A 27,607-nucleotide genomic window follows, 5' to 3' on the forward strand; every position below is an offset into this window, starting at 1 on the left:
TTGGAGATTGTAGACAAAAAGAATCCCATTTCCCCCCTGGTATAGAAGTACCAAGATCTTTTTCCCATACAGCCTGTATAGCCGTGGGAGGACAAATATCATATAACTTAATGTCTTTGTAAATGGAGGCGGCATTGTGCTGTTTATGTGTGAGTGAAGCCAAGTATCGAAACAGACTAGGAAGACCTTCCACAGTTATGACAAATGTCTTGTTTTTCATGATACGTCGATGTAGTTGAAGCCAGTGGAATATTCTGAACGTGAAAGACCATATTTCTTAGTCAATTGACAAAATATAAACATAGTTTCAGTAGACATAATAAAATCCAAATTATGAATTCCATTCTTCATCCATAATGTCCAATGTAACTGAGTATTGGCCATCATAATATTTGGATTCTGCCATATAGATTGATAAATGGTATGGGATGCCTTGGCTTGAAAAGAAGAGTCCAAGTATTTGAATGAAAACAGTGTACAGGACAATAGCTTATGTTTTATCCTAGAAAGTACCTGGTAGCTCAATAAGGATTGGAAAGATTATGGAAGAATTAAATCAGATTAGAACTTATCCCAACTAGGTACTTCAGGCAGAGATATATCCCAAAATCACTACCACCCTTAGCATAATATAAATGCTAGATGGTATTTATAGAAATCGGGGAAATTCACATGACATAAATTTTTAGAGCAGGTCAAGGTCCTGAGAGCTGTTCCGGAAGGGTTTCTTTTTCTTTCTTTCTTTTTTTTTTAAGATTCTTCTCCAGAGACAAGCAGGCCATATTCTCACATGTGGTGACGGCATCCTCGTCGCCCGGTGTGGAGCATTAAAAAAGCTAATATTGCTGTAAGGGCAATGCGCAGCATCTTTACCACGCATGCGTTAGTACCTTCCTACCCGCCACAAGAGCACGGGGACCAGCAGTCTCTTCTTATTCGCTGTGAGGAGAGGATACACTTTCAGCTGCTCCTCACACCATCTAGCGCGCGAGTACTTTTTTCAAATGAGTTGTGCCTTCCCTGGGAGATTTTTTTTCTCCTGTTTTTTTTTTTTCTTCTTATTTTTTTTGTCCCTTTTTGGCCTCCTTTATTGGTTTAGGTGTTTTCTCCACTTTTAAATTTTATTTTATTTTCGCCCTCTTAGGCCTGCGCCCTGGTCGGGACTCGGTCCTTGTATTTTTTGGTTGGTTTTCCTCTTTTTTTTTTTTTTTTTCTGGCACCTTCGAGCCATTTGATTTGGCCACAGCTGTTGTCCCCTCCATATCATCGAAGATTCCCAGGCGCTTTAAGTGCTATACCTGGTGCAGTAGAACCATTTCTGGCAAGGACACTCATTCTTGGTGTTTTCAATGTTTGGGGCCTGAACATACCCCTTCCAGCTGTGTTCTGTGTATTCGTAAGAAAGAACCAAGCTGGCCAGAGAGTCTCAGCGAGATAAATTTGTTGGGAGCCCGGTCTGAATCCTCGACGTCTGTATCAGGCATGGACCTAAAGAGTTGCACCAGGTACATCGGTCCACATTGCTGCTGGGCATACATTGAGTGGGATACATACATACATACATACATCTTAAGTTCTGCCTGCTGGCTTAATAGCTTTCTGAACTCCTCATGGGGTGACCTCCCCCCCCCCCCCCCCCCCCACACACACACACAGCCACTAACGGGGGTGAGGCCCTGTCAACAGGAGATCAAGAAGACACCAAGGCAAAAACAGAGAATGAAAAGGATAAATAAAAGTGAAGTCAAGGGAGTGAATTTGGATTTAGCTCACACCGTTTTACTAATTGCTCCAAGTGAGTTACATTCTTCACACCCCTGGGAGCCTTGTCCCCGCCCTCCCACATTTCACAACATTTCAGATTATCGAAAGGGTCAGACAGCACCACTGTCACTGTCCCATTCATCCCCTACCTGGCAGACTAGGAGTGGGGCCTCATCCATCCCTTTCAGCAATTTGAATTCTGCTATGTGGCCATGTCCATGAAAAGTATGAGATTCCTCTATTAGGTTATATCCCAAGACTTCTGGCTTCCTATGGCAGTTCACTGGTAGATGTTTAAGATTCTGAGTCTGTTTGACATATTTGGTGAAATTTTCATATATCAATGAAAATCCTGTATATTAAATTAAAATCTTTGAGACAAAAGTGTGCAGTTATAATTCTTTCATGTTAATTTTTTCCTCTGTGCGAAGTTGGTGGACCTCACATATCACCTAGATAAGATTTTTTGATAGTGCTGGGGAGGGAAAGGGAATGGGACTTGATATACCGCCTTTCTGTGGTTTTTGCAACTACATTCAAAGCAGTTTACATAGTATTTACAAGTACTTATTTGTACCTGGGGCAGTGGGAGGGTTAGTTGACTTGCCTAGAGTCACAAGGAACTGCAGTAGGAATCGAATCCAGTTTCCTAGGATCAAAGGCCACTGCACTAACCACTAGGCTACTCCTCCACTGTAGCATGTCTTAGAGCATATGGGTACAATAGAAAAATGTGGGAAGGAGGTTCTGGAAGCCAAATTTAGGGTCTTACAAGTGGATGATCAGAAGCCCCACGCTGTTCCATACAGTGCTCTAAAAATAGTGCTGAAACAGTGCGTGACTATAATGCCCCTATGATCAGAGATAATAGCATGCAAATTTAACCACGCTATTATCTCTGATCATGGGGTAAGAGTCCGCACTTGTTTGACAGGTCCTCCCCAAACACAAAACAAATCCCTAGTGGCCAAAGTGGGCTCCCACCTCTACCCCCCACCTGCCCTGGTGGTGTAGCGGACCCCCCCCCCCCCCCATACTTAATTATTGGAAGAGGGCGGGTGGGGGGGTAGAGGTGGGAGACCACTTGGACCACCAGGGATTTCTTTAGTGGGTGGGGGTGGGGCTTGAGATCCTCCAGCCTTCCGTGTCACTATTTTGGGGGGAGGCTGGGAGGCAGTAGGCCACCAGGGTCTCACTTTTTTGGATGGGGTCTGGTGTTCCAGTGGAACCCCAGGATATAGTGGCAGCCCAGGCTGCCTGTCTGTGACGGGAAGGGGGGGGGTGTTGTGGAAACAGAGCCCTAACCCTACACCAGTTCTGAGCTGGCATAGGGTTAAGGCACTATTCCACCCCTACAATCAGAGCGCTGTTCTCTGATCACAGGGGAGGGAACACAAGCAAAGCTCATGTAAATCTAATTTAAATGAGTTCTGTTAGGCTTCGCTTGGGTGCTGTCAGCCTGCTGATCATGTGGTGGGGGAGGTAAAAGCAGGCGCTAGCCCAGCATTAGTGGCCTCTAGCTTAGGCTAATCCCAAAAGATGTTTTTTATTTTCTTTTCTCTCTTTCTCGTTAATCTGTCATTCCCTCCCTCCCAGTTATTCCTTGTTCTCCAAACTTGTACTCCTTTTTCTCTGTCAGTCTATTTTCTTTAATTTTGCCTCTTGTCCAGCTTCCCTTTTTCCTCTGCTGTTTTTCATTCCCTTTTAAATCCACTCTAATCACCTTACTCCTTTAGGTCCAGTTGCTCAAAACTCCGGCACTGTTCGGAACAACGCTGGAAAAATAGCATCAGATCAATGCAGCTCAGCAGCTCCCTCATGCTCAATGCTAATGACTGGAAATTTAAGCATGGTCATATCAGTGAGCATGAGGGACAACTGTGGGAGGATTGTTCCTTGGCATGCGCTAAAGAGTTGTGCATTAGCCCTGGTGGTCTGGTGGACCCCAGCCCCCCAAAACAGATAACACCCTGGTGGTCTGGTGGGACCCCATTCACCCCCCCCCCCCCGGGCTAGTCCTGGTGTTATAGCAGCGGGCCCCCCAGTCTCCTCCTACCTCGAAGAAAGGTTGAGGGAGTAGAACTCCCTTCTCCTCAAATGGTGGTGCCCTGCTTGGGTGCATCCCTTATATGGTAGTTAAGCCCCTCTCAGTGCATCATGCCACCATTTTGCAGAACTGCCTAGCAGGAGGAGGAAGTCCTAGTCCCTCCTCTTTTCTTTGAGGTAGGAGGGGGTTGGGGGGGTAAGAGTCCCCACTGGACCGCCAGGGTTTTTTGGGTTTTTTTGAGGGAGGGTGTCATGGTTCCACTGGACCACCAGGGATGGGAGTTTTTGGGATGGGGGGTCTGGGGTCCACTGGACTACCAGGGCTGTGACGGCCAGTCTCCCTATTCCTCCTCTGCTCGGCAGAACCTTTACGCCAGCTCTTTGTATTTGACGGGTTAAAGTATTTAAATAGAGAGTGTACAGAATGATCCTTCTAGGGAAGGTGATAATTTATATTAAATAACTTAGATCTTTTGTCTCTTGACTTAAGATTAACATTATGCTTAGCAATTAATACAAAATTTCATCTCTTTCACTGGTAACCATTTGGCGGGAACTAGTCCGGCGCTAATGGCCTCTAGTGCCCACATTTGCTTCTGAGCATCAAGGGCTTAGTTTTTCTCCTTCGAGGCTTCCAGCACTGTTGCAGCCTCCTTTCCAGGCAGAGAGACTATAGCAGCAGTAAAGGATAAAACCTTCAGAAGGCTTCTACAACCTGTTGACCAAGAGATCTTGTAGTATGTTAGTGCTTTTATGTTACATAAATAAGACTGTGCAAGGATGACACTTAGCAACATGAAGTTGTCATTCTGTGAGTCAGCAGGAACTGCTTGTTACATGTACTGCACCAAATGCCTCAATTCTGACTTAAGCACTAAATATTCTCAATATGATTCTCATGCACTGCCAATTTCACTGTATATCAGCTGACTTCTTGTCTGTTGGAGGAGTTAAATAGCTAAAGGACTGCCACTACCATTTTTTGCCCCTTTTTTCATTTCACACTCATCCCTTGCTCCGTTTATTAATTTTCTTTGGTAATGCCTTGAAATATTTCTTCCCATCCAATTTCCAAGATTTTTTAGTGTCGAATTTGAGGTTTGGTCTTTGCAGTCACATTTGACACTTAAGGCTCATGTATGTAGTTTTCTTTTTTCACAGATTTATTATTTTAGGAAGTGATCAATTTGAGATACTGCTTTGTTGTTTCCTGCAGAAATGTTTACAGAACAAGCCAGCAACTTGACATGCCCACCTCTTCAATGTCGCCTTCGGCACCTAACCACTATACCTCTCTTCAGGAAATCTAGACTGCCCCAACTTGACATTTCGTCCTTTAGATTGTAAGCTCCTTGAGCAGGGACTGTCCTTCTTTGTTAAACTGTACAGCGCTGCGTAACCCTTATAGCGCTGTAGAAATGTTAAGTAGTAGTAGTAGTAGTAGGATGGTGTACTCAGTTGGTAGATTGTTATACTGAATACTGTAATTTTAGCAGGAGATGTTCCATCCTTATCTCTCCAGTTAGTGTGAGTCCAGTTATTTTCAGAGCGTATTAAAAAGGCTCAGGTAGTTGACTCAGGTTATGCAGGCAACCATGCTTCATCAAAACTTCCCTCAAGAGAGGCCATTATCTTTGATACAACTAGCTGTGCCCATGCCCATATCATTATTGATCCCTGTTAGTTTCTCTATTAAATAGACATCATATTCACAGCTGGTCTCACCTCCATGTTCCCTCTACTGGAGTAGTCTGTGTCAGAGGAAACCTTGTTTTCTAAATTTGTGGAGATTAACTGTGAGGAGAACTACTGAGTTGTGAATGACCTCCAGTGGTCTTCTCTAATTTTTAAGTCGGGGCCATTTTTTGGTCCAGAAGAGCTGAAGGAAAGCTGACAAATATCTTACTACTTGGTGCCACAACACCCACCAATGCTTCTCAACTTCCATCCCCACCAGAACACCTGGATTCGATCACAAATGTAAAAAGCAGATAAACCCTCTTCCAGTACAGGACCACAAACTAAAAGCACTAATGTACACAAACAAAATCCTAAGGTGCCAGACTGCACGCAATACAACACCAGAGCTATAGAAAGAAATGCATTTCTTTGTGAACAATGCAAAATATAAAGAAAACAGATGTAAATTTTCAAAACTGACATATTTTAACCACTAAATTGAAAATAAAATGTTTCCTAGCTTTGTTGTCTGGTGATTTTATTATCCTAATATCTTGTTCCCAGTCTCCGGTTTCAATTCTATCTGTGTTCTTAACTCTGTTTCCAGGGCCCCCTTACCATTTACTGTGCCTTTTCTCTCCTTCATATTCTGCCCTACAGCCTTCTTTTGTTTTTATATTCAGCTTTCTTCCTTTTTCTGCCTGCATCTCATATCTACCTACCTTTCCATCTCTTCCCTTACCATATATCCATGATCTGCTTCCCCTCAATCCATATGCACCATTTCCTCCCTCTTCCCTTCCCCTTACCTGCCCTCCTTCCATGTGCACCATCTCCTCCTCTTCTCTTCCTACTTCCCTGCCCTCCATCCATGTGCACCATCTTCTCCCCCTCTCTCCTCTTTCCTTTCATCCATGTGCTGCTGCATCATCTCCTCCCCTCATAAGATCATAAATGTTGCCATACTGATTAAAAGTCCATCAAGCCCAGTATCCTGTTTCCAACAGTGGCCAATCCAGGTCACAAGTCCCTGGCAAGATCCCAGAACAGTAAAACAGATTTTATGCTTATCCTAGAAATAAGCAGTGGATTTTCTCAAGTCCATCTTAATAATTTATTTTATTTATTTATTTATTTACTGCATTTGTACCCCACATTTTCCCACCTATTTGCAGGCTCAATGTGGCATACAGAGTGTTGTTATGACAAAGTCATGACAGGATAATGGATACAATTGATGGTAAGCTGAAGATGGATGAGAAATTGGAGAATATGGTGTTAGGATAGTTTAGGAGGTGAATTTGTGTCTTTTAGGGTTCTTTTTGTAGGCTCTATTGAAGAGATGTGTCTTCAGAGATTTGAGAAAGTTACTTAGATAATGGCGTATAGACCTTTATTTTAGGAAATTATCCAAACCCCCTTGCTTCCCTCGCATCCAGCATCACTCCTCTGTATCCTGTGTCCCCCATTCCCAGCAGTTCCACTCTGTTCCTGCCCCTATGTGCTCTCTCCATCTATCTCTTTGCTGTATTTCTTTCACTCTCCATGTCCAGGATCTCCCCTCTGTCTTTTCTCCTGCGTCGAGCAGCTCGTTCTGCCCCCTCTTTTTTTCTTTTCACCTGCAGCAAGCACCACCCCTCCCCCCATGCCCAGGTTCTCTTCCCTTTCTCTTTTCTATATCCTGCAATAAACAGCCCCCTACCCCCCACCTTGGTCCAGCATCACTCATTTTGGCCAGCCCATCCCTTCCTGAGTCAGGCATCTCCCCCCTGCCCCCAAGCATCTGCATGTCCGCTCTAATCTTTGTTTCTCTTTCCTCGTCCTCTATTCACTCCCCACTTTGCGAGTCCAACATCGCTCCCTGCCTGCCTACCTCCCACACAATGGTCTTACAAACTTGATATCTTCCCAGAAACAATTCAGCCTGGCTAACCCTAGTGGCCTTTCTATCTATTTACTTATCATTTCTATAGTGCTACAAGGCATACGCAGCGCTGTACACCATATACAGAAGGCAGTCCCTGCTCAAAGAGCTTACAATCTAGATAAGACAGGTAAACAGACAGAACAATTAAGGGTAAGGGAATAAAGAGGTGAGGACAAAGGACAGGGTAAGTGAGTTAGGAGTCAAAAGCAGTGGTAAAAAGGTGGGTTTTGAGTTTGGACTTGAAAACGGCTAAAGACAGGGCTAGACGTACCGGCTCGGGAAGTCCATTCCAGGCGTGAGGTGCAGTGAGAATGTCTTTCCTTTGAATGTCTCTCCCATGAAGCAACAGGAAGTTGCTACAAATGAAAGATCCCTGGGATTGGCCAGAGAGAGCCTGTCTGAATTGCTGCTGGGAAGATGATCAAGTCTGTAAGACCATCAGGTGGGTGGGAATTAGGCAGGGAGGGATGCCAAACCCATGAAGAAGGGAGGGCACGGATGGTGGGGAAAGAGAAAGAAAGACCAGACCAGGCCAGGCAAAAGAGGGAGAAGAATAGGTGAGAGAGAGATGCCCAACTTTAGGAACATGGCAGTGTTCTTCAGTGCAAAGCCTGTGGTTTGTATCCAGTGGCAAAAAAAATTAGAATAACTGTGTGAACTGTCCAAGAGGTCCCAGAGGGCTGCCATTGGTTTGTGGGCCTTGCATTAAAGAATACTGCCTTAGATGATTTTGGTGTTGGTACCTGTAGTCGGATTTCCAAGTCTGGAGGTGTCATTAAAGGTTGACCCTGCTGCACACTGTTGCCTCCAATCTGTAGATGCCACCACAAGTAAAGGTAAGGCACAAATGCACCAGTTGCTCTACCAGTGTTAACAGACTCAACCTGGAATATCTGCCTCTTATGACCTCTTGACCATCATTAAAATCAAATATTCAAGGCCCTGGGTGGTGGTGATAACAGATCAAACAGTGGGTAGGTGTCAGCTGGCCTCATTACAAACTAACATTACAGGGCGAGCCAACATTTTTGGCACTAGCCATCTGGGTCTGGCTCACGGGACCCCCAACGTTTTTCCAAATAACCCAAAAACATCCTACTTCTGCAGAAACATCGGCCTGAAATTAAAGACATTTCTGAATACTTTATTTTTCAGCAGGATGGAGCACCAGCACATCGAGCTCCCAAAACAGCTGTTTAATTAAATCCCAGATTGCATTGAGCCTAGAGCTCAGTGTTGTCGAAGACGTTGTGAATGTGTCAAGATTGAAGGAGGACACTTTGAACATAAATTATGAATTAACTAAGAAAACCCTTATACTAATGTGTTTTCAAAGGTTATACGAAATGTTTAAACAATGACAAAGTATTTTGAAACTATGTAAGGGATCCCTTTTATTCCAGACACTTCGTAGTTTTTCTGTCTCTGCTGTAGCTGTATATGTCATGAAATATTTCTTTTGTATAGTTCGAGAATTTTTTCTCCTAGGGTTAGAAAATATTGCTGTAGCATGAAATACTGTTACTGAGATCTCCCATGTCAGTTGTAAAGTTAATTCATTTGGAAGAGCTGGACACTTTTTAAAATGAAGACTACATATTAAGGGAACTTTAATGGATTAAAGATGTCAGAGGAGCTGGTTTTGTGCAAATGTTTGCCCACTTTATTTCCTGAAAGATGCCTTAATTTAAGGAATGCTACAAATTGCTTTTTTTTTTCCCAGTGAAGCTGTTACGTTGCTTGCAGCTTAGGTTATGCTAAATTGGCACTGTAGAACAGAATGGTTTAAGAAGATAAATATCAGGAGCATTTTCTAAAGTAGCCTTCAGCCCTTTGGATTAATGGAAAAGAAGGTCCATAATATGTGTGTGGATTTCACTAATCTTGGAATAAAGTACAATTCCTGTGATTGTGTGATATGAAAATATTCTGAATTAATTTCCATATGTTTGAACTTTATGGCTGTTTAATTGTGGAAGAATGAGTTACTAGGTTGGCAAGCTTGTGAAAATAAGAGATAATGAGGTTCATTTTCAAATCACATAGACTTATAAAGTTACATAGGTTACTGTGTAACTTTGTAAGTCTATATGCTTTTAAAATGAGCACCAATATATCATTGTATTTGTCAAAAGAAAATTCTTATTTTTTTTTTCTTTCTGGCCTTTATTGTTTTAATAGGGTCCTCCAGATTTTCAGCAGCATACACCTGGACCCATATCTAGCAACTTCAGTCAAGTCCAAAGGCTTCCTCTCCAAGATCAGTGGAGAAGCCCACCTCCTCCACCTGAGAGAGAACCTTTCTTTATAGGAGGTAAAATACTTGATTGTAGAGTATTGTATCAGCATTAATGTGAAGTAGCAAGTTAAAAATCCATTACGTTGTACAGATAAAGATTGAATAATGTTGAACACTGTCAATACTATTTATCTGCTGCCACTTTTTTTAATCTACCTGTTCCTATATTCCAGCAGGCAGCCTTATAGAGAATCTGAGATTCTGATGGAAAAATATTAACCTCCAAAAAATGTTCTTCATTGCAATGCCCACAAAGCAGTGACAGCCCCTGTGGGGTTTCAACTTTTTTTGAAAGCCACCTGCTGTTAGGGTAGGGAGAGACTGCTTGATAGATTCTTTCTGTGGAGTGGGGTTTGAGAGAGAATGAGACAGGATGGATAAGTGGAATATTGAAACAAGTTTGAGAGACATTACTGGGGACAGGTATCATTTAGATGTGCTAGTTAGCACTGTGGTTGGTCCATGGATCTGCAGGAGAGGACTTTTGTCAGTTCCTCTTCAGCCCCCTTGGATCCATAGTGCCGCTACTTTAAGGACCGCTGTTCTTCAAGAAGTAGTAAATGTTATAAAGATAGAATTATGACTTTGAAACTGCTTATGTTTTGTGGTAGCTCCATTCAGATGTAGTTAAAATCAACTGGAATGAAGATTGTCATTAGCTGTTTTCTAGTATGCTTCTTTATGAGAAAAGTTATATAGAAGTGTTTTTGAAAAGCAGGATTTATCAGCCACACAAGTAAAGTGGGTGATAGTGCAGCCATGGATTGCTCTCTTAGAAAGCAAAATAAAAATTGAGCACGTGCAGGAATTTCTATACAGCTGTTCCTTTGTTGTCTCGCCTAGTTTAATTTTCCCATCTGAACTGTCACAGTGACATGGCTAGGCTCTTTCCAGTCTTGAGATTTGTTTCTTAAATTCAGCAGACAGAAATTTAATTTCTTTACAGGATCTTCTCCTTCATCCCTGCTAATCCAACCCCCCTCTCCCTTCAAGGAAAGTCTCAAATCCCCCCCTTCCCTTTGGCAAATGTATTCAGCATCAATGAGTTTGACCTAGCAGGCAGCTTGTTCCCCTCAACAAATGCTGTGAGTGGCTTCAGAACATGCAAGTATTGAGTGGAAGATGTCTATCCCAGGCAGCCCACAAGGTATGCTACAGGTATCTTCCCCTCTTCCCCCACTTTCCGTCTCTGTTGACAACGCCCTCATCCTCCCCGTCTCTTCAGCCCGCAATCTCGGAGTCATCTTCGACTCCTCCCTCTCCTTCTCTGCCCATATCCAGCAGACAGCTAAGACCTGTCGCTTCTTCCTCTATAATATTAGCAAAATTCGCCCATTCCTCTTTGAACAGACCACCCGAACCCTCGTCCACTCGCTCGTTACCTCTCGTCTTGACTATTGCAACCTTCTTCTCACTGGCCTCCCGCTTAACCATGTATCCCCCCTTCAATCTGTCCAAACTTCCGCTGCACGTCTTATCTACCGCGTGAACCGATACTCTCATATCACCCCTCTCCTCAAGTCACTTCACTGGCTCCCGATCCGCTACCGTATACAGTTCAAGCTTCTCCTATTAACCTTCAAATGCACTCAATCTGCAGCCCCCATTACCTCTCTACCCTCCTCTCCCCATATGTTCCCACCCGTAACCTCCGCTCTCAGGACAAATCACTCCTATCTGTACCCTTCTCCACCACCGCTAACTCCAGACTCCGCCCCTTCTGCCTCGCATCACCATATGCCTGGAACAGACTTCCCGAGCCCATACGCCCTTCCTGCCCATTTTCAAGTCCTTACTCAAAGCCCATCTCTTCTCCCTTGTTTTTGGCGCCTAACCACCTTCCCCATTCATGATACCTACACTGACTACATAGTTTGTAACCTTTAGATTGTAAGCTCTCTTGAGCAGGGACTGTCCTTCCACATGTTAAACTTGTACAGCGCTGCGTAACCCTGGCAGCGCTATTGAAATGCTAAGTAGTAGTAGTAGTAGTATCTCTGTTCAACCACAAGGCAGGAAACTGCACCTACTATGCAAAAATATCTCTGCTTGCATGGTTCTTCAGGGCTTTCAATATGAAGGAACTACAACTATCTTAAAGCACCTCATTGGTATCTGAAAGAAGAAAGGGTAAAGATCACTGGAATCACTCCAGTTTCAGAGTGAGTCTTCCATAAGGAAGTCAGAATGGAACTATCAAAGGAAGTGGGACTAGAAAGAGAAGCCCTCCAAAAAGAGATGAATCCTTCCTTGCTGCTTCCCTTTGGTGTAGGGAATCGAGCACTGAAACATTTCCACAGTGCATTGTTAGAGCAGAAAATACACTGCATCATCAGTGTTAATGTTTTTTTCTATGTATGTGTCAAATACAAAGTAAACCTGTCCTCAACACAGAGCTTAATTACGCATTGAGTGATTTGCATGCAGTGTAGACAGTTCATGCAACTATAAATATTCATTGTGCATATCCTGAAATCCTGACTGGCTGGCATGCCTCCAGAACCAGGTTTAGGAATTACTGCCCTATGAGTATCACTTTGCAGTTATCCACATTAAATTTCATCTGCCATTTGGATGACCAGTCTTCTAGTTTCCCAATTTCTCACAATCTACATACAATTTAACAATTCTAAATAATATATCAAATGCAAATTTGATCACCTCACTTGTCCATATTTCCAGATCACTTGTAAATATGTTAAAAAGCAGCAATCTCTGTACAGATCCCTATGGTACTCTACTAGTCACCTTTCTCTATTAAGAGAATTGTCCATTTAACTACTCTGTTTTCTATCTTTTAACTAGTTCCCAATCCACAAGAGGACATTGACTCCTATCCCATGGCTTTTTAATTTTCTCAGGAGTGTCTCATGAGGTACTTGCAAAAAGCTTTCTGAAAGTCTAGGTAGTTACATCCCTTGCCTCACCTCTATCGACATGTTTATTCATTCCTTCAAAAAATGTATCTGATTAGTGAGACAAGACCCCCCAGAGACTGGGTGGCAATGCCGGTAATTGGAGAGTAAGACCAGTCCTGGGTGGACTTCTATAGTCTGCACCCTGATCGTGGCTGAATAGATATGGATGATCTGGAGTGTAAATTTTAAGGGGCTTCGACATTAGCTTCAGAACTTTTAGTACAGGAAAAGGGCTGGGCAGACTTTTACATTCTGAGAAAGGTAGGGACAAATCAAACTCGAGTATACATATAAAGTATCACATACCATGTAACATAGTAAATGACGGCAGATAAAGACCTGTACAGTCCATCCAGTCTGCCCAATAAGATAAACTCATTTTACATGCCCAGTACTGTTCTTGTACTAAGTTCTGAAGCTAACGTTGAAGCCCCTTAGAATTTACACTCCAGCCCATCCCTATCCAGTCACGATCAAGGCATAGACCGTAGAAGTCTGCCCAGCTCCCGTTTTGTTTCCCAATTACCGGCGTCGCCACCCAAACTCTGTTAAGATTTCACGGAACCATTTCTTCTGAACAGGATTCCTTTGTGTTTGAATTCCATTACCGTTTTCATCTCCACCACCTCCCACAGAGGTCATTCCACGTATCCACCACCCTCTCCATGAAAAAATACTTCCTGAGTCTGCCCCCCTTCAACCTCAATTCATGTCCTCTAGTTCTACCACCTTCCTGTCTCCGGAAAAGGTCCATTTGCGGATTAATACCTTTCAAATATTTGAACATCTGTGTCATGTCACCCCTGTTTCTCCTTTCCTCCAAGGTATACATGTTCAGGTCAGCAAGTCTCTCCTCGTACGGTTTGCAATGCAAATCCCATACCATTTTTGTAGCTTTTCTTTGCACCACTTCCAGTCTTTTTACATCTTTAGCAAGATACGGCCTCCAAAACTGAACACAATACTCCAAGTGGGGCCTCACCAACGACTTGTAGAGAGGCATCAACACCTCCTTTCTTCTGCTGGTTATGCCCCTCTCTATGCAGCCTAGCATCCTTCTGGCCATGGCCGTCGCCTTGTTGCATTGTTCCTTCACCTTCAGATCCTCAGACACCAACACCCCAAGGTCTCTCTACTGAGTCGAGCTTACTAATCTCTCCCCTCCTATCCGGTATCTCTCTTTTGTGTTTCAGCACCCCGAGTGCATCACTCTACACTTCTTGGCGTTAAATTTTAACTATATCAATATTATCTACAAATCCACCAGTATAACCCTAAGTATAGCATTGATTAAATTTTAAATGCCAGACCCTCAACCATTCTTCTAACGTTCGGAGATCCCTTCTCATTGTTTTTTCTCCCTCCAGGGTATCCACTCTATTGGCTATTTTCGTGTCATCCGCAAACAGGCAAACCTTTCCTTCCAACCCTTCAGCAATATCTCCCACAAATATATTAAACGGAATCAGCCACAGCACCGACCCCTGAGAAACTTCATTGCTCACCTTCCTTTCCTCCAAGCGGATTCCATTTACCACCACCGTCTGCTACCTGTTGGTCAACCAGTTTCTTATCCAGTTCACCACTTTTGGTCCAAAGTTCAGCCCTTTCAGCTTATTCACGAGTCTTCTGTAGGGACCGTATCAAAGGCTTTGCTGAAGTCCAAGTATATGACATCTAGCGCATGTCCCTCATCCACTTCTTTGGTCACCCAGTCAAAGAAGTCAATAAGATCCGTTTGGCAGGATTTTCCTTTGGTAAAGCCATGTTGTCTCTGGTCCTGTAACCCGTCGGCTTCTAGAAAGTTAACTATACTTTCTTTCAGCAGCGACTCCATTATTTATCCTACCACTGACGTGAAACTTACTGGTCTGTAGTTTCCCACTTCTTCCCTGTCTCCAGTTTTGTGAAGAGGGACCACATCCGCTCGTCTCCAATCTCGTGGAACCTCTCCCGTCTCTAAAGATCTATTAAATAATGCTTGAGGTCCCGCCAGGACCTCTCTGAGCTCCTTCTGTATCCTGGGATGTATCCCATCCAGCCCCATAGCTTTGTCCGCCTTCAGATTCTCCAGGTGTTTATAAACTCTTTCTTCTGTAAACAGCGCAGTATCCACTCCAGTGGATGAGTTTATCTTCTTGGGCAGACAGGATGGACTGTTTAGGTCTTTATTCCGTCATTTACTGTGTTACTATGTAATATCAGGACATTAATGAGAAAAGGAAAACGAGAAAAATACTGTCAAAAATTAAACCCCATTAGTCCTTTTACTCCAGTCCACTATACTGGGAAATCCATAAAAGAAAAGACAGAGAATCATCCGGAAAAGAGACACAGGCAAATTAGCTGTAGCATCTAACAAGCAAATAATTTAAAAGCAACCTCTGATGACAAAACTGGGGAGCCATTTACAGGTGTCACAACCTCTTTGTTTGCTTCAGCAAACAGAATGACGGGTCAAAAATATTTATATTTCCTATCTTTATATGTAGCATAACATTTGCATGGAAATTTTAAGTAGAAGACTTCTCCCAGTTGTAATACTGCTGGACCGTATAGCTTCTGAGTTTCCTTGGACTTGTCTGGGAACATTCTAATTGTAGAATTAAAAAAAAAAAATGCACCTGACTGAAATACATATGAAGTAACCAGTCTTGGTCAACTGCCAGTGCTAATTGAACTAATAATATCCCTGTAGCTAAATTGTTAGTGTCTTAATTTTCCAACAAAGCAGAGCTATTAACTATCATTTGATCTTCAATAACTTCCTTATCGAGTTGTTTTATCTGTATGAAGATAATAAATCTTTACAATAGGTGGCAATGATTGCTGACGAACTTTTAAAACATCCACAATATATTTTATTAAATGTATCTTTTGGAGCAGTAGTAGATTTAGGAAAAATTAATACCCTTAAATTAACACTGTGAGTACTTTTCCAAAGCTTAAATCTTAATGCAGATCTTTCATCATTACTGATTGATGATTTTGAATAATACCGATTTTATCTTTTATTTGGGCCAAATCTTCTGTGTTTTTTTAACTTGTTTCTGCTCCTTTGAACTGTTACTTTAGTACAAACATTGCATCCTAAAGTTTGAATAGCTTTCCAAATCATTTTCAAGGAGAAAGTTGATGGTCTTTGAAGAGAGAAAGCTGAGGGAGTTGAAGAAACATTTCTTTCCTCTGACAAGGCTACAGTGTCTACAACAGAAGGTGGAGGTGTACTTCCTGCGCCCCTCGTACCTTTAGCTGTTGGTTGCAGCTGCAATTCTTCGTCCCTCAGCACTCCTTCCACTGCTGTGCTGGCAAAGGAGCCCTCTCCTCCCAAAACAAGCACTACAGTTACTGGTTCTTGCGAGGGGTCTACTTCATGGACATCTGTCAAGCAGCAGCCATTGAGCAGTTAGTTGCATGTCAGGGCTCAAGGAGATATCTGTCCAGAAAGTAGATGCCAAGGAACTTGGCAATGGCATCATGTGAGCCAGGGTAGCCACTTCAACTTTCATAGAAGAACCTGGGTGTTCAAATGTCGGTCCATCAGACCTAAGAAAACCAGAGGCTGAGAGTAGGGAGGACAAATTCTCTGCCATGATCTTTGTTTGGACATGATTCAAAGAAGTTGTACTCTCTTCTTAGGTGACCAGTCAATTATGGCATCTTGTAAAGAACAACATCATTTGCTTAAATTATAAATTCTTAAGTATTTTTAGTATTTAAAATTATTTAATACAAAATCATCAAAAATGTTTGCATATTTTGAAATATGAAATAAGACTTGGAAACTCTCTCTGGTATTGCAGCAGTTCAACTGTAGTTCAGATAGAGGTCTTTTACTAAGGTGTGTTGATGAATTGGTATGCGTTAAGTACCATGCAGCCCATAGGTATAGAATGGACTCCGCAGCAGTTAACACGTGCTAAATCTGTTAGCACACACTAGTTAAATGACCCCATAGAGTCTCTGGATAAATTAGCGATTTAAAATGGTTTAAGAATGATTCATAACTGGTTGAAATTGTAAACATTCCATATTTTCAGAATATATTACCTGATCAAATGGTATATTTCTTCCACCTGTTGCAAATGTAGCTATTTCTGGCTTGAAATGTAAAATTTAAAAAAAAATGCTTTTCCAACAATTCACATAGATTTGATTAAAGCTAGAACAGCTATAAGTAAATTAAACAACTGGCACAGAACCTATATTTCACATGGTGTATCCACAATTTTAACCACTAGTGTAATATGATGATTGGAAGCTGTAGTCAATATATTATATGTGTGCTAATAATTATATTTGTTTTTAACAGAGCCAAGGTTTCCCAACCATCATATATTTGACCAACGGAGTCCACCACCTCCACTCATGCTAAATAGCAACCATCCTCTCCCAAATCAGAATCCTCTACCTTTCAATCAGGCAGGACCTGGTTTTAATCAGCCAGGACAACAGCACCAACCAGGCTTCAACCCGCCGGGGCAGCAACCAAACTTCAATCCTCCAGGACAACAGCCAACATTCAGCCAGCCGGGGCAGCAGCCAAGCTTCAATCCTCCGGGGCAGCAGCCAACATTCAGCCAGCCAGGGCAGCAACCGAACTTCAATCCTCCAGGGCAGCAACCAACATTCAGTCAGCCGGGGCAGCAACCTAACTTCAATCCACCAGGGCAGCAGCCAGGATTTCCAAGGGAAAGACCAATAAGACCAAACATTCAGTCTCATGGTCCCGTAGGAATCTTGCACTTTAATCAGCCAGGTTCTTCAAATTTAAGGCCTTTTATTCCTCCCAGACAACAGTTCCCACAAGGCCCAGGACAGCCTCCCATGCCACTTGTACAGCCTAACTTGCAGGTACGACATAGCCAGAAACACATATTTTGAATGGTGTTTGAGCAATCTATGATATTTTACTGTGCTATTGATGTAGTGAATTAGATTAGCTATTAAAGCAGTAGTTAAAATGTAAAAAAAAAAAAAAAGTTAACCAGTAGTTTGATCGAATGATACTAAGGGAGAAAAGATAAGGAGTGTTTTTTGTTTGCTTTTTTTTTTTTTTTTTTTTTCTTGAGGGAGGGAGGTTTAACTTATTACTTAACATAAAATGAGCCATGCTGAGTCAGACAAAGGTTCATCAAGCCAGCATCCTGTCTCCAGCAGTGGTCATTAGATCAAATTTCTCACAGTTCATTTTGAGTGGTAATTAGTAGCTTTCCCAAGTCTACTTGATTGATCATTTTTATGTAATTTTTCTCCAAGAACTTGCCCAAACCTTTTTGAACCCTGCTGTACTCATCAATTTGACAACTTCCTCCAGCAACAGATTCCATGACTTAATTACTTGTCCTCATGATGTAAAACTTTCTACAGTTTGCAGGTTTAGTTTTGTGGAATGTCGTCTTGTTTTAGTGATGTTTGTAATTTTAAATGGCTATTCCTTCACGTTGGCAACAGATCAGTCCAGGACTTATGGCTTATGCCTGTCTGCCAGCAGGTGTAGATAGAAGACACAGACTTGAGCTGTATCCTAGTAGGCACTGACCAGTGAACCAACTTAGTATTCCTCTATTCTAGCAGGTGGAAGACATGCTCTGAGGCACCTCTTGGATTGATCGCTGAATGCTAGCTCCTGGTCCAGGTCCCCTGGTATCAGTTGAGTTGGGGGTGTTTGCTAGCCTTCTGGGCTCAGGTTTGGGAATATCTGGTGATGCTGGGTCCCTCCCCTCTCCCGGACTGCAGCTTCTTTGTAGGTCTCTTTCCTCTTTAAAAAAAAAAAAAAAAAAAAAAGTATACATTGCTTTAAGTCCCAGATTCAACAACTCTACAGAGAAGCCTTCGAGTTCCCATCGACAGGGAAAGCTTTCCAGTGCTGTGAGTAAGCTGCTGCTTTAGTTCAGGGCTCCTCCTTTGCCTGGTGATGGCACTGTCTGAAGCAGGTAAGCCTTGCTCTTAGTGCAGGGCACGTAAATCGGCTTCATGGCATTGTGATTCCTGCTCTACCGCTTTGGTTCGTCAGCAGCAAGCTATAGAGAAGGATGCTAGTTTGGCTTCACATTGGACTATGGCTGTCTGCAGGGGTAAGGTTCCCTCCTCAAGCATAGAAATATCAGCCATGTTGGAATCACACGCATCAGCAACATCGTAGCTCGCTTCTCATAGGGCTGTCCCTGCTTGACAGCCTTCTTTGGCAGCTGTTCCAGGGCCCTCCTCTGAGCAGACTTTGAGCCCTTTGAGTTGCAGTAATCTGATGTGTCCTTTTCCCTGTAACTTATGGGTTCAATATTCAAAGCGATTTAACCAGCCAGAAACAGCTTCTGGTCAGTTAAATCGCCTGGTCGGGGCTAACTGCTAATTTTCAGCAACATTTAACTGGATTGTGCTGCTGACATTAACCAGTTAATGCTGAACTGAAAATTGACTATTTTGATGGCATTCTAGGGGCGCAGTTGACACTTCATATTCAGCACTTAACTGACGGGTTAACTGCATAAAAGTCAGTCCTCTTTATGCAGTAACCCATAGCTAGCTAAGTGCTGAATATCATATAGCTCTGGAAACTTGGAAATATAGTGTCAGTGCCTGGTTATGGCCCAGCATTGAATTTCCAGGTTTAATGCTGGTGCCACTGGTCAGCCAAAGGCTGATCACCACTGGCTGAATATTGAGCCTTGTGTTTTTAATGCTTAGGGCCCTTTTACTGAAATGGTCCCAGTCTACCCCAGACCCTTTGCCTGGGGATTCCTAGTCTCATCAGCTTGCGACTTCTGGGTCTAGTCAGAGACAAAGGGTACATCAGCCAGACTGGAAGTCTGTCTCTATGTTTTCAGAGGTTCCCTCTGTTGTTGTTGTTCCTCCTCCTCTCCTTTCTGGCCACTCTGATCCACTAGAATTCTTAGAGGAGGGGGAGATTCCTATGGTGACGCATATCTTACGAAAGGAAGAGCTTACCTCCGTGATCATTAGAGCTCTGGAGGTGCTTAATATTTATTTACTCAATTTTTAGCCCATCCTCCCGAGAATGCCCAGAATGGGTTACAGTGGTTACATTCATAATAGTAAAACAACACTTAGTAACTGTCAAAACATTTATTTCAAATTGACAGAAAACAATAGAATGTAACAGTTCCTCAGCATAAATTCTTCTAGAAAAAGATTAGTTTTCATAGCCTTCTGAAAACTACTACTACTTATCAAACCAATAATTCATCAATACATCTTATAGTGGAAGGCAACCTATTCCATAACCAAATCAAAAAGTTAGAGTAAGCTCGTGCCCAGGCACATTCTAATAAGAAAGCTCCAGCTGAGGAGCGAAGCAATCGCTTAGGAACATAGCTTGTTAATTTATCAAAGATATTTGGGAGTCATACCAGGAAAGACCCTGAATGCTAATGTCAACATTTTAAAAAATGCAGTGCTTGTGGACTGGTAGCCAATGCAATGCAGAAAAAATAGGTGTAATATGGTCTCGAAAGCCTACATTTTTTTAAAGTCTGCCAGCTGAATTTTGAACCCGTTGAAGTCACTTCACACTCTTTTTAGGCAACCCCACAAACAATATGTTGTATTGGTTAGCACCTGAAATTACATATGCATAAACTAATTGGGCAAAATCAGACTCTGTAAAATAACTTTGAATCTTATGTAATTGGTGCATGTAATGGTTGGTGGTTGAAACCAATTGAGAAATATGGCTATCAACAAGATTCCCAAGCTATGTACTTGATCTTTTACTACTATAGTAGCCCCCTCCCAAAGTACAGAAGGACAAGGATACTGGCAGTTCTGTCTCCCCTTCTGCACCCCAAGCACCATCTTCTGCTGCTAATTCTATGATGTCTGTTATTAGAAGGCCTCCTAAATCCTTCCTTATCCATGAGGCGATGCAGGAACTCATAGCACAGTGGAATATCTTGGATTCGGATTTGAAGTGGCAGGATCTTCTAATTTAAATTGTGTTCTCAATCCTGTAGAAAAAACGGTTGTCTAAAAGACCGCCAAAAGAACTGAGAACACCATTGGATTAAAAGATCCCGGTAAGTAAATAACAGGTGCTTTTTGTTTGAAACCACATTGGCACAGTGTTTTGTGCACTCAGTATAAGAAGGCAATTATTCATGCTGAATGGTTCTTATAATTGGACATCAGTTTATTGTGACTCCTGACACAGGTGCTTGGTCACCAAAATACGGCCCGTGGTGGGTCCTTTCAATGAAACATTCTCTTTGTCCTGTTTCTGGAAGTCCACTTCTGCTTTCTGTTTCCTGGTGTACTTGGAACCCTTTCTTTTGTACCCGTCTTTCCAAGAGCCATCAGATTCCTGCTCAGTTTCTCAAGTACCTTGGGGTCCACTTCAACAGTCAGCTGGATCAGATCTTCCTTCCGGAGTTCAAAATCCTCAAACTGCAGTTGCATATCAGGAAAACTCTGATATTTCTTTTTCTTAAGCGTGGAACTATATACAGGTTCTGGGGTCCACGGCAGCTACTTTGGCAGTGGTACAGCTGTGGACTAGCAATCTAACACAATACTGTATTGCATTTTATTAAAGTAGTACATTTTTAAGAACGGATCTTCAGAGGTGAGCTTCCTCTTAAGCCTTCGGCTTTAAACATGTGGAAGTAGGTGTTCCACCTTATATCGCTATCAATCCATATCAATTTTCTGTTTAAACTTTCAATGTGTAAATTCTGGATGATCAAGTCCTTTAAGATGCTTGATTTCATTCATATGTCATGACTTACATAAACTGCTTTTCATTTCCTTAAGAAACGGTATTTATCTCAGATATCTTCGTGGGGGAAACGAAGTGCTGACATGTTTTGCTGAAAGCTTTCTCGAAGCATCCCCCTCAGTTCTTCTGCAGTGTATCTCCAACCTGCTGTCACGTCGCAGCATGGTTTGGTGGCTCTGGAAACACAACCTTCTGCAGGGCATGTCCCTGGCATCTCCAAACTGAACAGTAACCACTTCAGATGCCAGCCTTTTAAGTTGGAGGGGCTCATTTTCATGGTCTCATGGCCCAGGGGAGCTGGTCTCCATTGGAAGCAACTTGGTCCATCAATACATTGGAGCACCAGGCGACTTGCAGAACTCTGCTGGCCTTTGGTTTGGCTCTCCATCATCGGCCAATCCAAGTCCAGTGGGATAGTGCAACAGCAGTGTCCTATGTGAACAGACAGAGAGGCACTCAAAGTGCAACCTTGACTTTGGAAGCCCATCTACTCCTTAGTTGGCAGAACAGTCTTCTGAGCCTTTTGGTAGCGCACAGTGTGGGAACTTTGAACAAAGAAGTGGATTATCTCAACTAGGGGCATAGCCAGATGCCCAATTTTGGGTGGGCCTGGGCCCAAGATGGGTGGGCTGAAGAACTGCGCCTTATCCCACAAGTGATTTAGTCTCGCCCTCTCGCCTGCACATGCCATATGGTCTCTCAAACATTCCCTCCCCCCCCCCCCCCCCCCGGCATACCTTTTAAATAGCAGATTTTCACCGGCAGCAAGCAGCAACTAATACACACTGCTCATGTTGGCCCTACACCTTCTCTCTGATGCAACTTGCTGTTTCCACATAGGCAAGAATACATCAGAGGGAAGGCTGTGGGGCCGGTGCGAGCAGTATGTATCAGTCACTACTCGCTGCAGGCAAAGAGCTGCTATTTACAAGGTATGCAGGAGGGACAGTTGTTGGGAGTTTTCGGCTGGTGTGGCTTGGGAATCCCTGCCAGTCACATCATAGGTGTGCTGCTACTTTGTGGGCCTGAACCCAAAGTGGATGGGCCTGGGCCCATCTAGGTCCACCCTTGGCTATGCCACTGATCTCAGCAAGAATCTCCTAAATCCCAGGGAGTGGGAACTGTCCGATCATACCTTCTCACTCATATCCTTGAAGAGGGATCTTCCTGTAAAGGGACCTGATGGCTCCCAGGGAGTGGATGCGCTCCCTGCAGCCTTGGCCTCAAGATTCTCTTCTGTACGTTTCCCCCCCCCCCCCCCTCCACCCCATATCCCATAATCAGCAGAGTCCTGAGGTGGGTGGCTCTGCATCGGGGCCAGGTAATTCTGGTGGGCCCAGGAGACTATGGTACGCAGACCTGGTCTGTCTCCTAGTGGACTTTAAACAAAAAAACTGGATCACATTCACTAAATAACTAAAGTAATTACAATATCACACAACGTGAATGCTGGCAGTCTTGAAAACTCCCATACATGTTTAACTGCCAAAAAAAATTCTTTTATAAGGAGGAAAAGATGACATAAACCTGTGGTGGAATTCAGTATTTTCTTGAACAAATCGAAACCAACAGAAAAAACCAAAAGTGTGCTAAATGTAAAAGTGTATTCTTCTCACACTTGGCCGTTCGTTTAAAAGACACTTTGTCAAACTCTATAAATAAGTGCAGTCCGAATCATGTTTATTGACCAATAGTACAGTCCTGACTGGGACCCACTTCGCACTCAGCTTCTTCTGGAGACCTTACTGTGTCCTTATCTTAGTATCCACTTCTCCTTCCTGCAGACAGGCCTTCATCAGGATCCTATCCAGTTGGAGAATCCATCTCACTTTGGTCTTACGGGCCTGGCTGTTAAGAAGTGTGGACTAGGAGGAAAGGTTACCCTGAGGCGGTGATCAATACTCTTTTGCATACTTGGAATGTTCCATGTCCACTGGTGTAAGGGGAGAGCTATTTTGCCTTTTCAGTCTTTCTTCTGCAAATTCTTGCCTTTGTTCAGGAAGGTTTCAAGAAGGGTCTGACACTGAATAACTTGAAGGCTCAGGAGGTGGCATTGGCTTGCTACGGAGGCAGAGTTAGCAGTTCTTCCTTGGTAGCTCACCCAGGCATGGTCAGGCTTTTTGCAGAAAGTGAATCGGTTGCAGCCTCCTCTCCGTCCCATTTGTCCACAATGGGATCTCAATTTGATTCTCAAAGTACTGCAAGGTGCACCACTTGAGCCTCTTAAATGAGCTACTTTGATGAATCTCTCACTGAATTCAGTGTATTTGGTGGCTATCGCTTTGGACAGGAGAGCTTAAGGCTTTGTCATGCAGGGTTCCATTCCTTGCCTTTCCAGAGGCAGGGGTCACCATCTGTGCAGTTCCCTTGTTTCTCTCTAATGTATTTTTCTCCGAGGACAAGCAGGCTGCTTGTTCTCACATGTGGGTCGACGTCCGCGTCAGCCCGGGAACCGGCATTTTGCAAGCAAAATATTTAAAAAGTCTTGCCAGAGTCTTGTGCGCGAGCACCGCGCATGCACGTACTGATTTCCCGCCTGTCGCGTGAACGCGTTCCTCAATTATTTTTTCTCCACATTGAGGTGCGGTCGAGTGTTTTCCCCCGCTCCTCCCAGGCCCGGGAAAGAGTTTCTTTCATTTTGTGGCTTTTGCCGTATTTCTTTTCTTTTTTAAATAGAAATTTACAGTTTTTAAAAAAAAAAAAAAAACTTCCCGTAGTTTTCTTTATTTTTTTGCCCTTTTAAAGTTTCCTTTGATTTTCGACGCGGCCAACTTAGGCCGTGCGGTCGGGTTGTTCCCTTCTTTTCGTGCCCTTATTTCTTTTAGCAGGCACGATCTCATCTTTTAATATCACCGAAGCCATTTTTCCTTCCATGTCATTGAAGACACCCAGCTGCTTCAAAAGTTGCACTCGGTGCAACCGGACCATCTCGGTTACCGATACCCATGTCTGGTATGTCCTGTGCCTTGGGTCCGACCATAGCCCAGCCGCTTGTAGTCTGTGTCTTCGTATGAAGAAACGGACTTAAGCATCTCAAGAGGCCCAACAAGAGAAGCTATTTGGTGCTCGGTCCAGTCCTTCGACATAGAGGAATGCATCGACGTCGGGAGAGAAGGTAATGGCTGCAGAACGACCAACTCGTGCTGGGAGCAGTGAGGCATCGAGTGGGTCTTCACCTGTCTCGAGGCCTCCTGTTATGCAGGCCGGCCCCAAGGAGACGTGAGGATTCCACGTCTTCCTCATCGATACTGTGGAGTCTCGATGACAGGCATCGAGCAAAGGCGAAGAAGCATCGTCATTGTTCTCCTTCAACACATGGTGCCGGGAGCTCCGGGGCGTCGAGGGATTAGGCACCCGAGAAGCATCGGTGCCGAGAGGATCGCTCTCCCTCTTCAGGAGGTGCCGATGCGTCGGTCTAGCAGCCCGGTACCTGCTCCCGAGCCTCGGCAGATTCTGCCACCGACCCCGCAGCCTTATCCGATGGTGGCTCTCGACGAACGCATCAGGGCCTTGCTTCCAGAGCTTCTGGAAGGGTTACAGCGCCAGTCTGCTTTGTTGTTGGGGGTGCTGGCACCTTCCATACCATCTGCTGCAGCGGTATCTGGCCCTTCGCCTGTGCTGAGGTCCCTGACCTCGGTGCTGCCAGCGGCATCATTGTCAGCTGCCACCCAGGTCGACTCACCTTTGACGTCAGTGGAGGAAGCTTCACCGGAGTCCAGGCGGGTGCCGACTTCTCGGCACCGCCATCGAGGACGTCATTCCTCGGCGTCGAGGCAGGCTCAGTTTGACTGCTCTGAGAGATGTTTTGTCTGATACTGAAGATGAGCGTTCCTGAGAGGAACAGGAGGATCCCAGGTACTTTTCTTCTGATGGGTCCTATGGGATTCCTTCTGAACTTTCCCCTCCAGCAGAAAGGAGACTTTCTCCACCGGAGAGTCTATTCTTTACCTCCTTTGTCTGGGAAATGGCTGCGGCTATTCCCTTCCGTATGGAGGTTGAGGATGAGCCCAGGGCTGAGATGCTCGAGGTCCTGGATTATCCTTCTCCACCTAGAAAGGCTGCAACGGCTCCTTTGCATAATGTACTGAAGGAAGTCCTTATGCGAAACTGGTAGTTCCCTCTGATCCCGAAAAGGACTGAATCCCAATATTGGATCCAATAGGAGCCTGGATTGATGAAGTCTCAGCTACCTCACAATTCCATGGTGGTCGACTCCACTCTCAAAAGAGCCAAGAGTACATAAGTACATAAGTATTGCCATACTGGGAGAGACCAAAGGTCCATCGAGCCCAGCATCCTGTTTCCAACAGTGGCCAATCCAGGTCACAAATACCCGGCAAGATCCCAAAAATGTACAAAACATTTTATACTGCTTATCCCAGTACTAGGGACTATGCCTCAGTGCCCCCAGGCAGAGAATCTAGAACATTGGACTCTTTTGGGAGAAAGGCGCATCAGGCTGCTATGCATCCACTTGCGGAACTCGGTAAGGCAATTGTCTAGCTTGGTTGATGCACTCCCTCCGGAGCAAGCCGAGCCTTTCCGCCAGGTGGTCAGGCAGCAGAAGGCGTGTCGAAAATTCCTGGGCAGGGGTACGTTCCATACTTTCAATTTTGCATCCAGAATCGCTGCCCAAGGTATAGTGATGCGCAGACTCTCATGGCTGCGTGTCTCTGACCTGGATCATTCAGTCCAGCAGCGGATTGCGGATGTTCCTTGCCGGGGGATAACCTTTTTGATGAAAAAGTAGAGGATCTGGTTGACCAGCTCAAGAAGCACAATGATGCTATGGATTCTGTCTCCCACAGGGCGTCTTCTGCTATTACCTCCTCATCTAGGAGGTTTTCTGGAGGGAAGAGGAGTGCTCCCTATTCCTGTGCTAGGCGTAGGTACACTCCTGCTTCTCAGCAGCCTGTCCAGGCTCAGTCCCAGCGCTCTGCGGCTCCCCAGGAAAAGCAAGGGACGGGCTTTTGACTGGCTCCAATTCAGCATAGCCTCAGTAAAAGTGTCCGTGCCGGACGACTTGTTGGTCGGGGGGGAGGTTGATATTTTTTTGCCAAAGGTGGCCTCTCATAACCGCCGACCGGTGGGTTCTTCAAATAGTCTGGTCAGGATACACTCTCAATCTGGAATCCAAACCTCCAAATTGTCCACCAGGAGCTCAATCTTACAGGTACTCTCCGCCCTTCTGAAGGCTGGTGCGGTCGAACCCGTTCCACCAGGGGAAGAATGGCTGAGATTCTATTCCAGGTACTTCCTTGTGCAAAAGAAAACAGGGGGGATGCGTCCCATCCTAGACCTAAGGGCCCCGAACAAATTTCTTGTCCGAGAAAAGTTCAGGATGGTTTCCCTAGGCACCTTTCTTCCCATGATTCAGGATAACGATTGGCTATGCTCTCTGGACTTAAAGGATGCTTACACACATATCTCGATAATTCCAGCTCACAGGAAGTATCTTCGATTTCGGCTGGGAACACAGCACTTTCAGTACTGTGTACTGCCTTTTGGCCTGGCATCTGCGCCCAGAGTGTTTACCAAATGCCTAGCTGTAGTCGCAGCGTCGCTACGCAGGCTGGGAGTGCATGTGTTTCATTTTCACGACAATTGGCTGGTGAAAAGCACCCCAAAGGAGGGTGCTCTGGAGTCCATGCGAATGACTATTCGGGTGCTAGAGCTACGGGGGTTCATCATAAATTATCCCAAGTCCCATCTCACTCCAGTACAAGCATTGGAATTCATGGGAGCCCTGTTGAACACTCAGACAGCTTGAGCTTATCTTCCCGAGACAAGGGCGGACAATCTTCTGTCCCTGGTGTCCATGGTTCCAGCGTCTCACCAGGTCATGGCTCGGCAGATGTTGAGACTTCTGGGGCACATGGCCTCCACAGTCCATGGCACGTCTACATATGAGATCAGCTCAATGGACCCTAGCTTCCCAGTGGTTTCAAGTTGCGGGGGATCTAGTGGATGTCATCAAACTGTCCTCCGGCTTTCAGAATTCTCTCCACTGGTGAATAATTCGATCTAATTTGACCATGGGATGACCATTCCAAGCTCCTCAGCCACGAAAAGTGCTGATGACTGATGCATCTCTCCTGGGGTGGGGAGCTTATGTAGATGGGCTCCACACTCAGAGAAACCTGGTCCTTTCAGGAAAGAGGTCTGCAGATCAACCTCCTGGATTTAAAAGCGATCTGGAACGCTCTAAAGGCTTTCAGAGATCGGCTGTCCAACCAAAT

At 44.3% G+C, this 27,607-nt stretch overlaps 1 protein-coding gene across 7 annotated transcripts in view; it reads left to right on the forward strand.

Moving 5' to 3' along the window:
• The window catches only part of RBM33 (RNA binding motif protein 33), a 453,495-nt gene that overhangs the window by 238,500 nt on the left and 187,388 nt on the right, over positions 1-27,607 (forward strand). For all 7 annotated transcript variants that reach the window (XM_030198521.1, XM_030198536.1, XM_030198551.1 and 4 more), the window contains 2 exons: positions 9,599-9,731; positions 16,947-17,488. In XM_030198521.1, coding sequence (XP_030054381.1) covers positions 9,599-9,731; positions 16,947-17,488 — 675 coding nt within the window. The remainder of the gene's footprint in view (positions 1-9,598; positions 9,732-16,946; positions 17,489-27,607) is intronic.

The sequence above is a fragment of the Microcaecilia unicolor genome, chromosome 1 (genome assembly GCF_901765095.1).
Source record: "Microcaecilia unicolor chromosome 1, aMicUni1.1, whole genome shotgun sequence".
NCBI classification, from domain to species: Eukaryota; Metazoa; Chordata; class Amphibia; order Gymnophiona; family Siphonopidae; genus Microcaecilia; species Microcaecilia unicolor.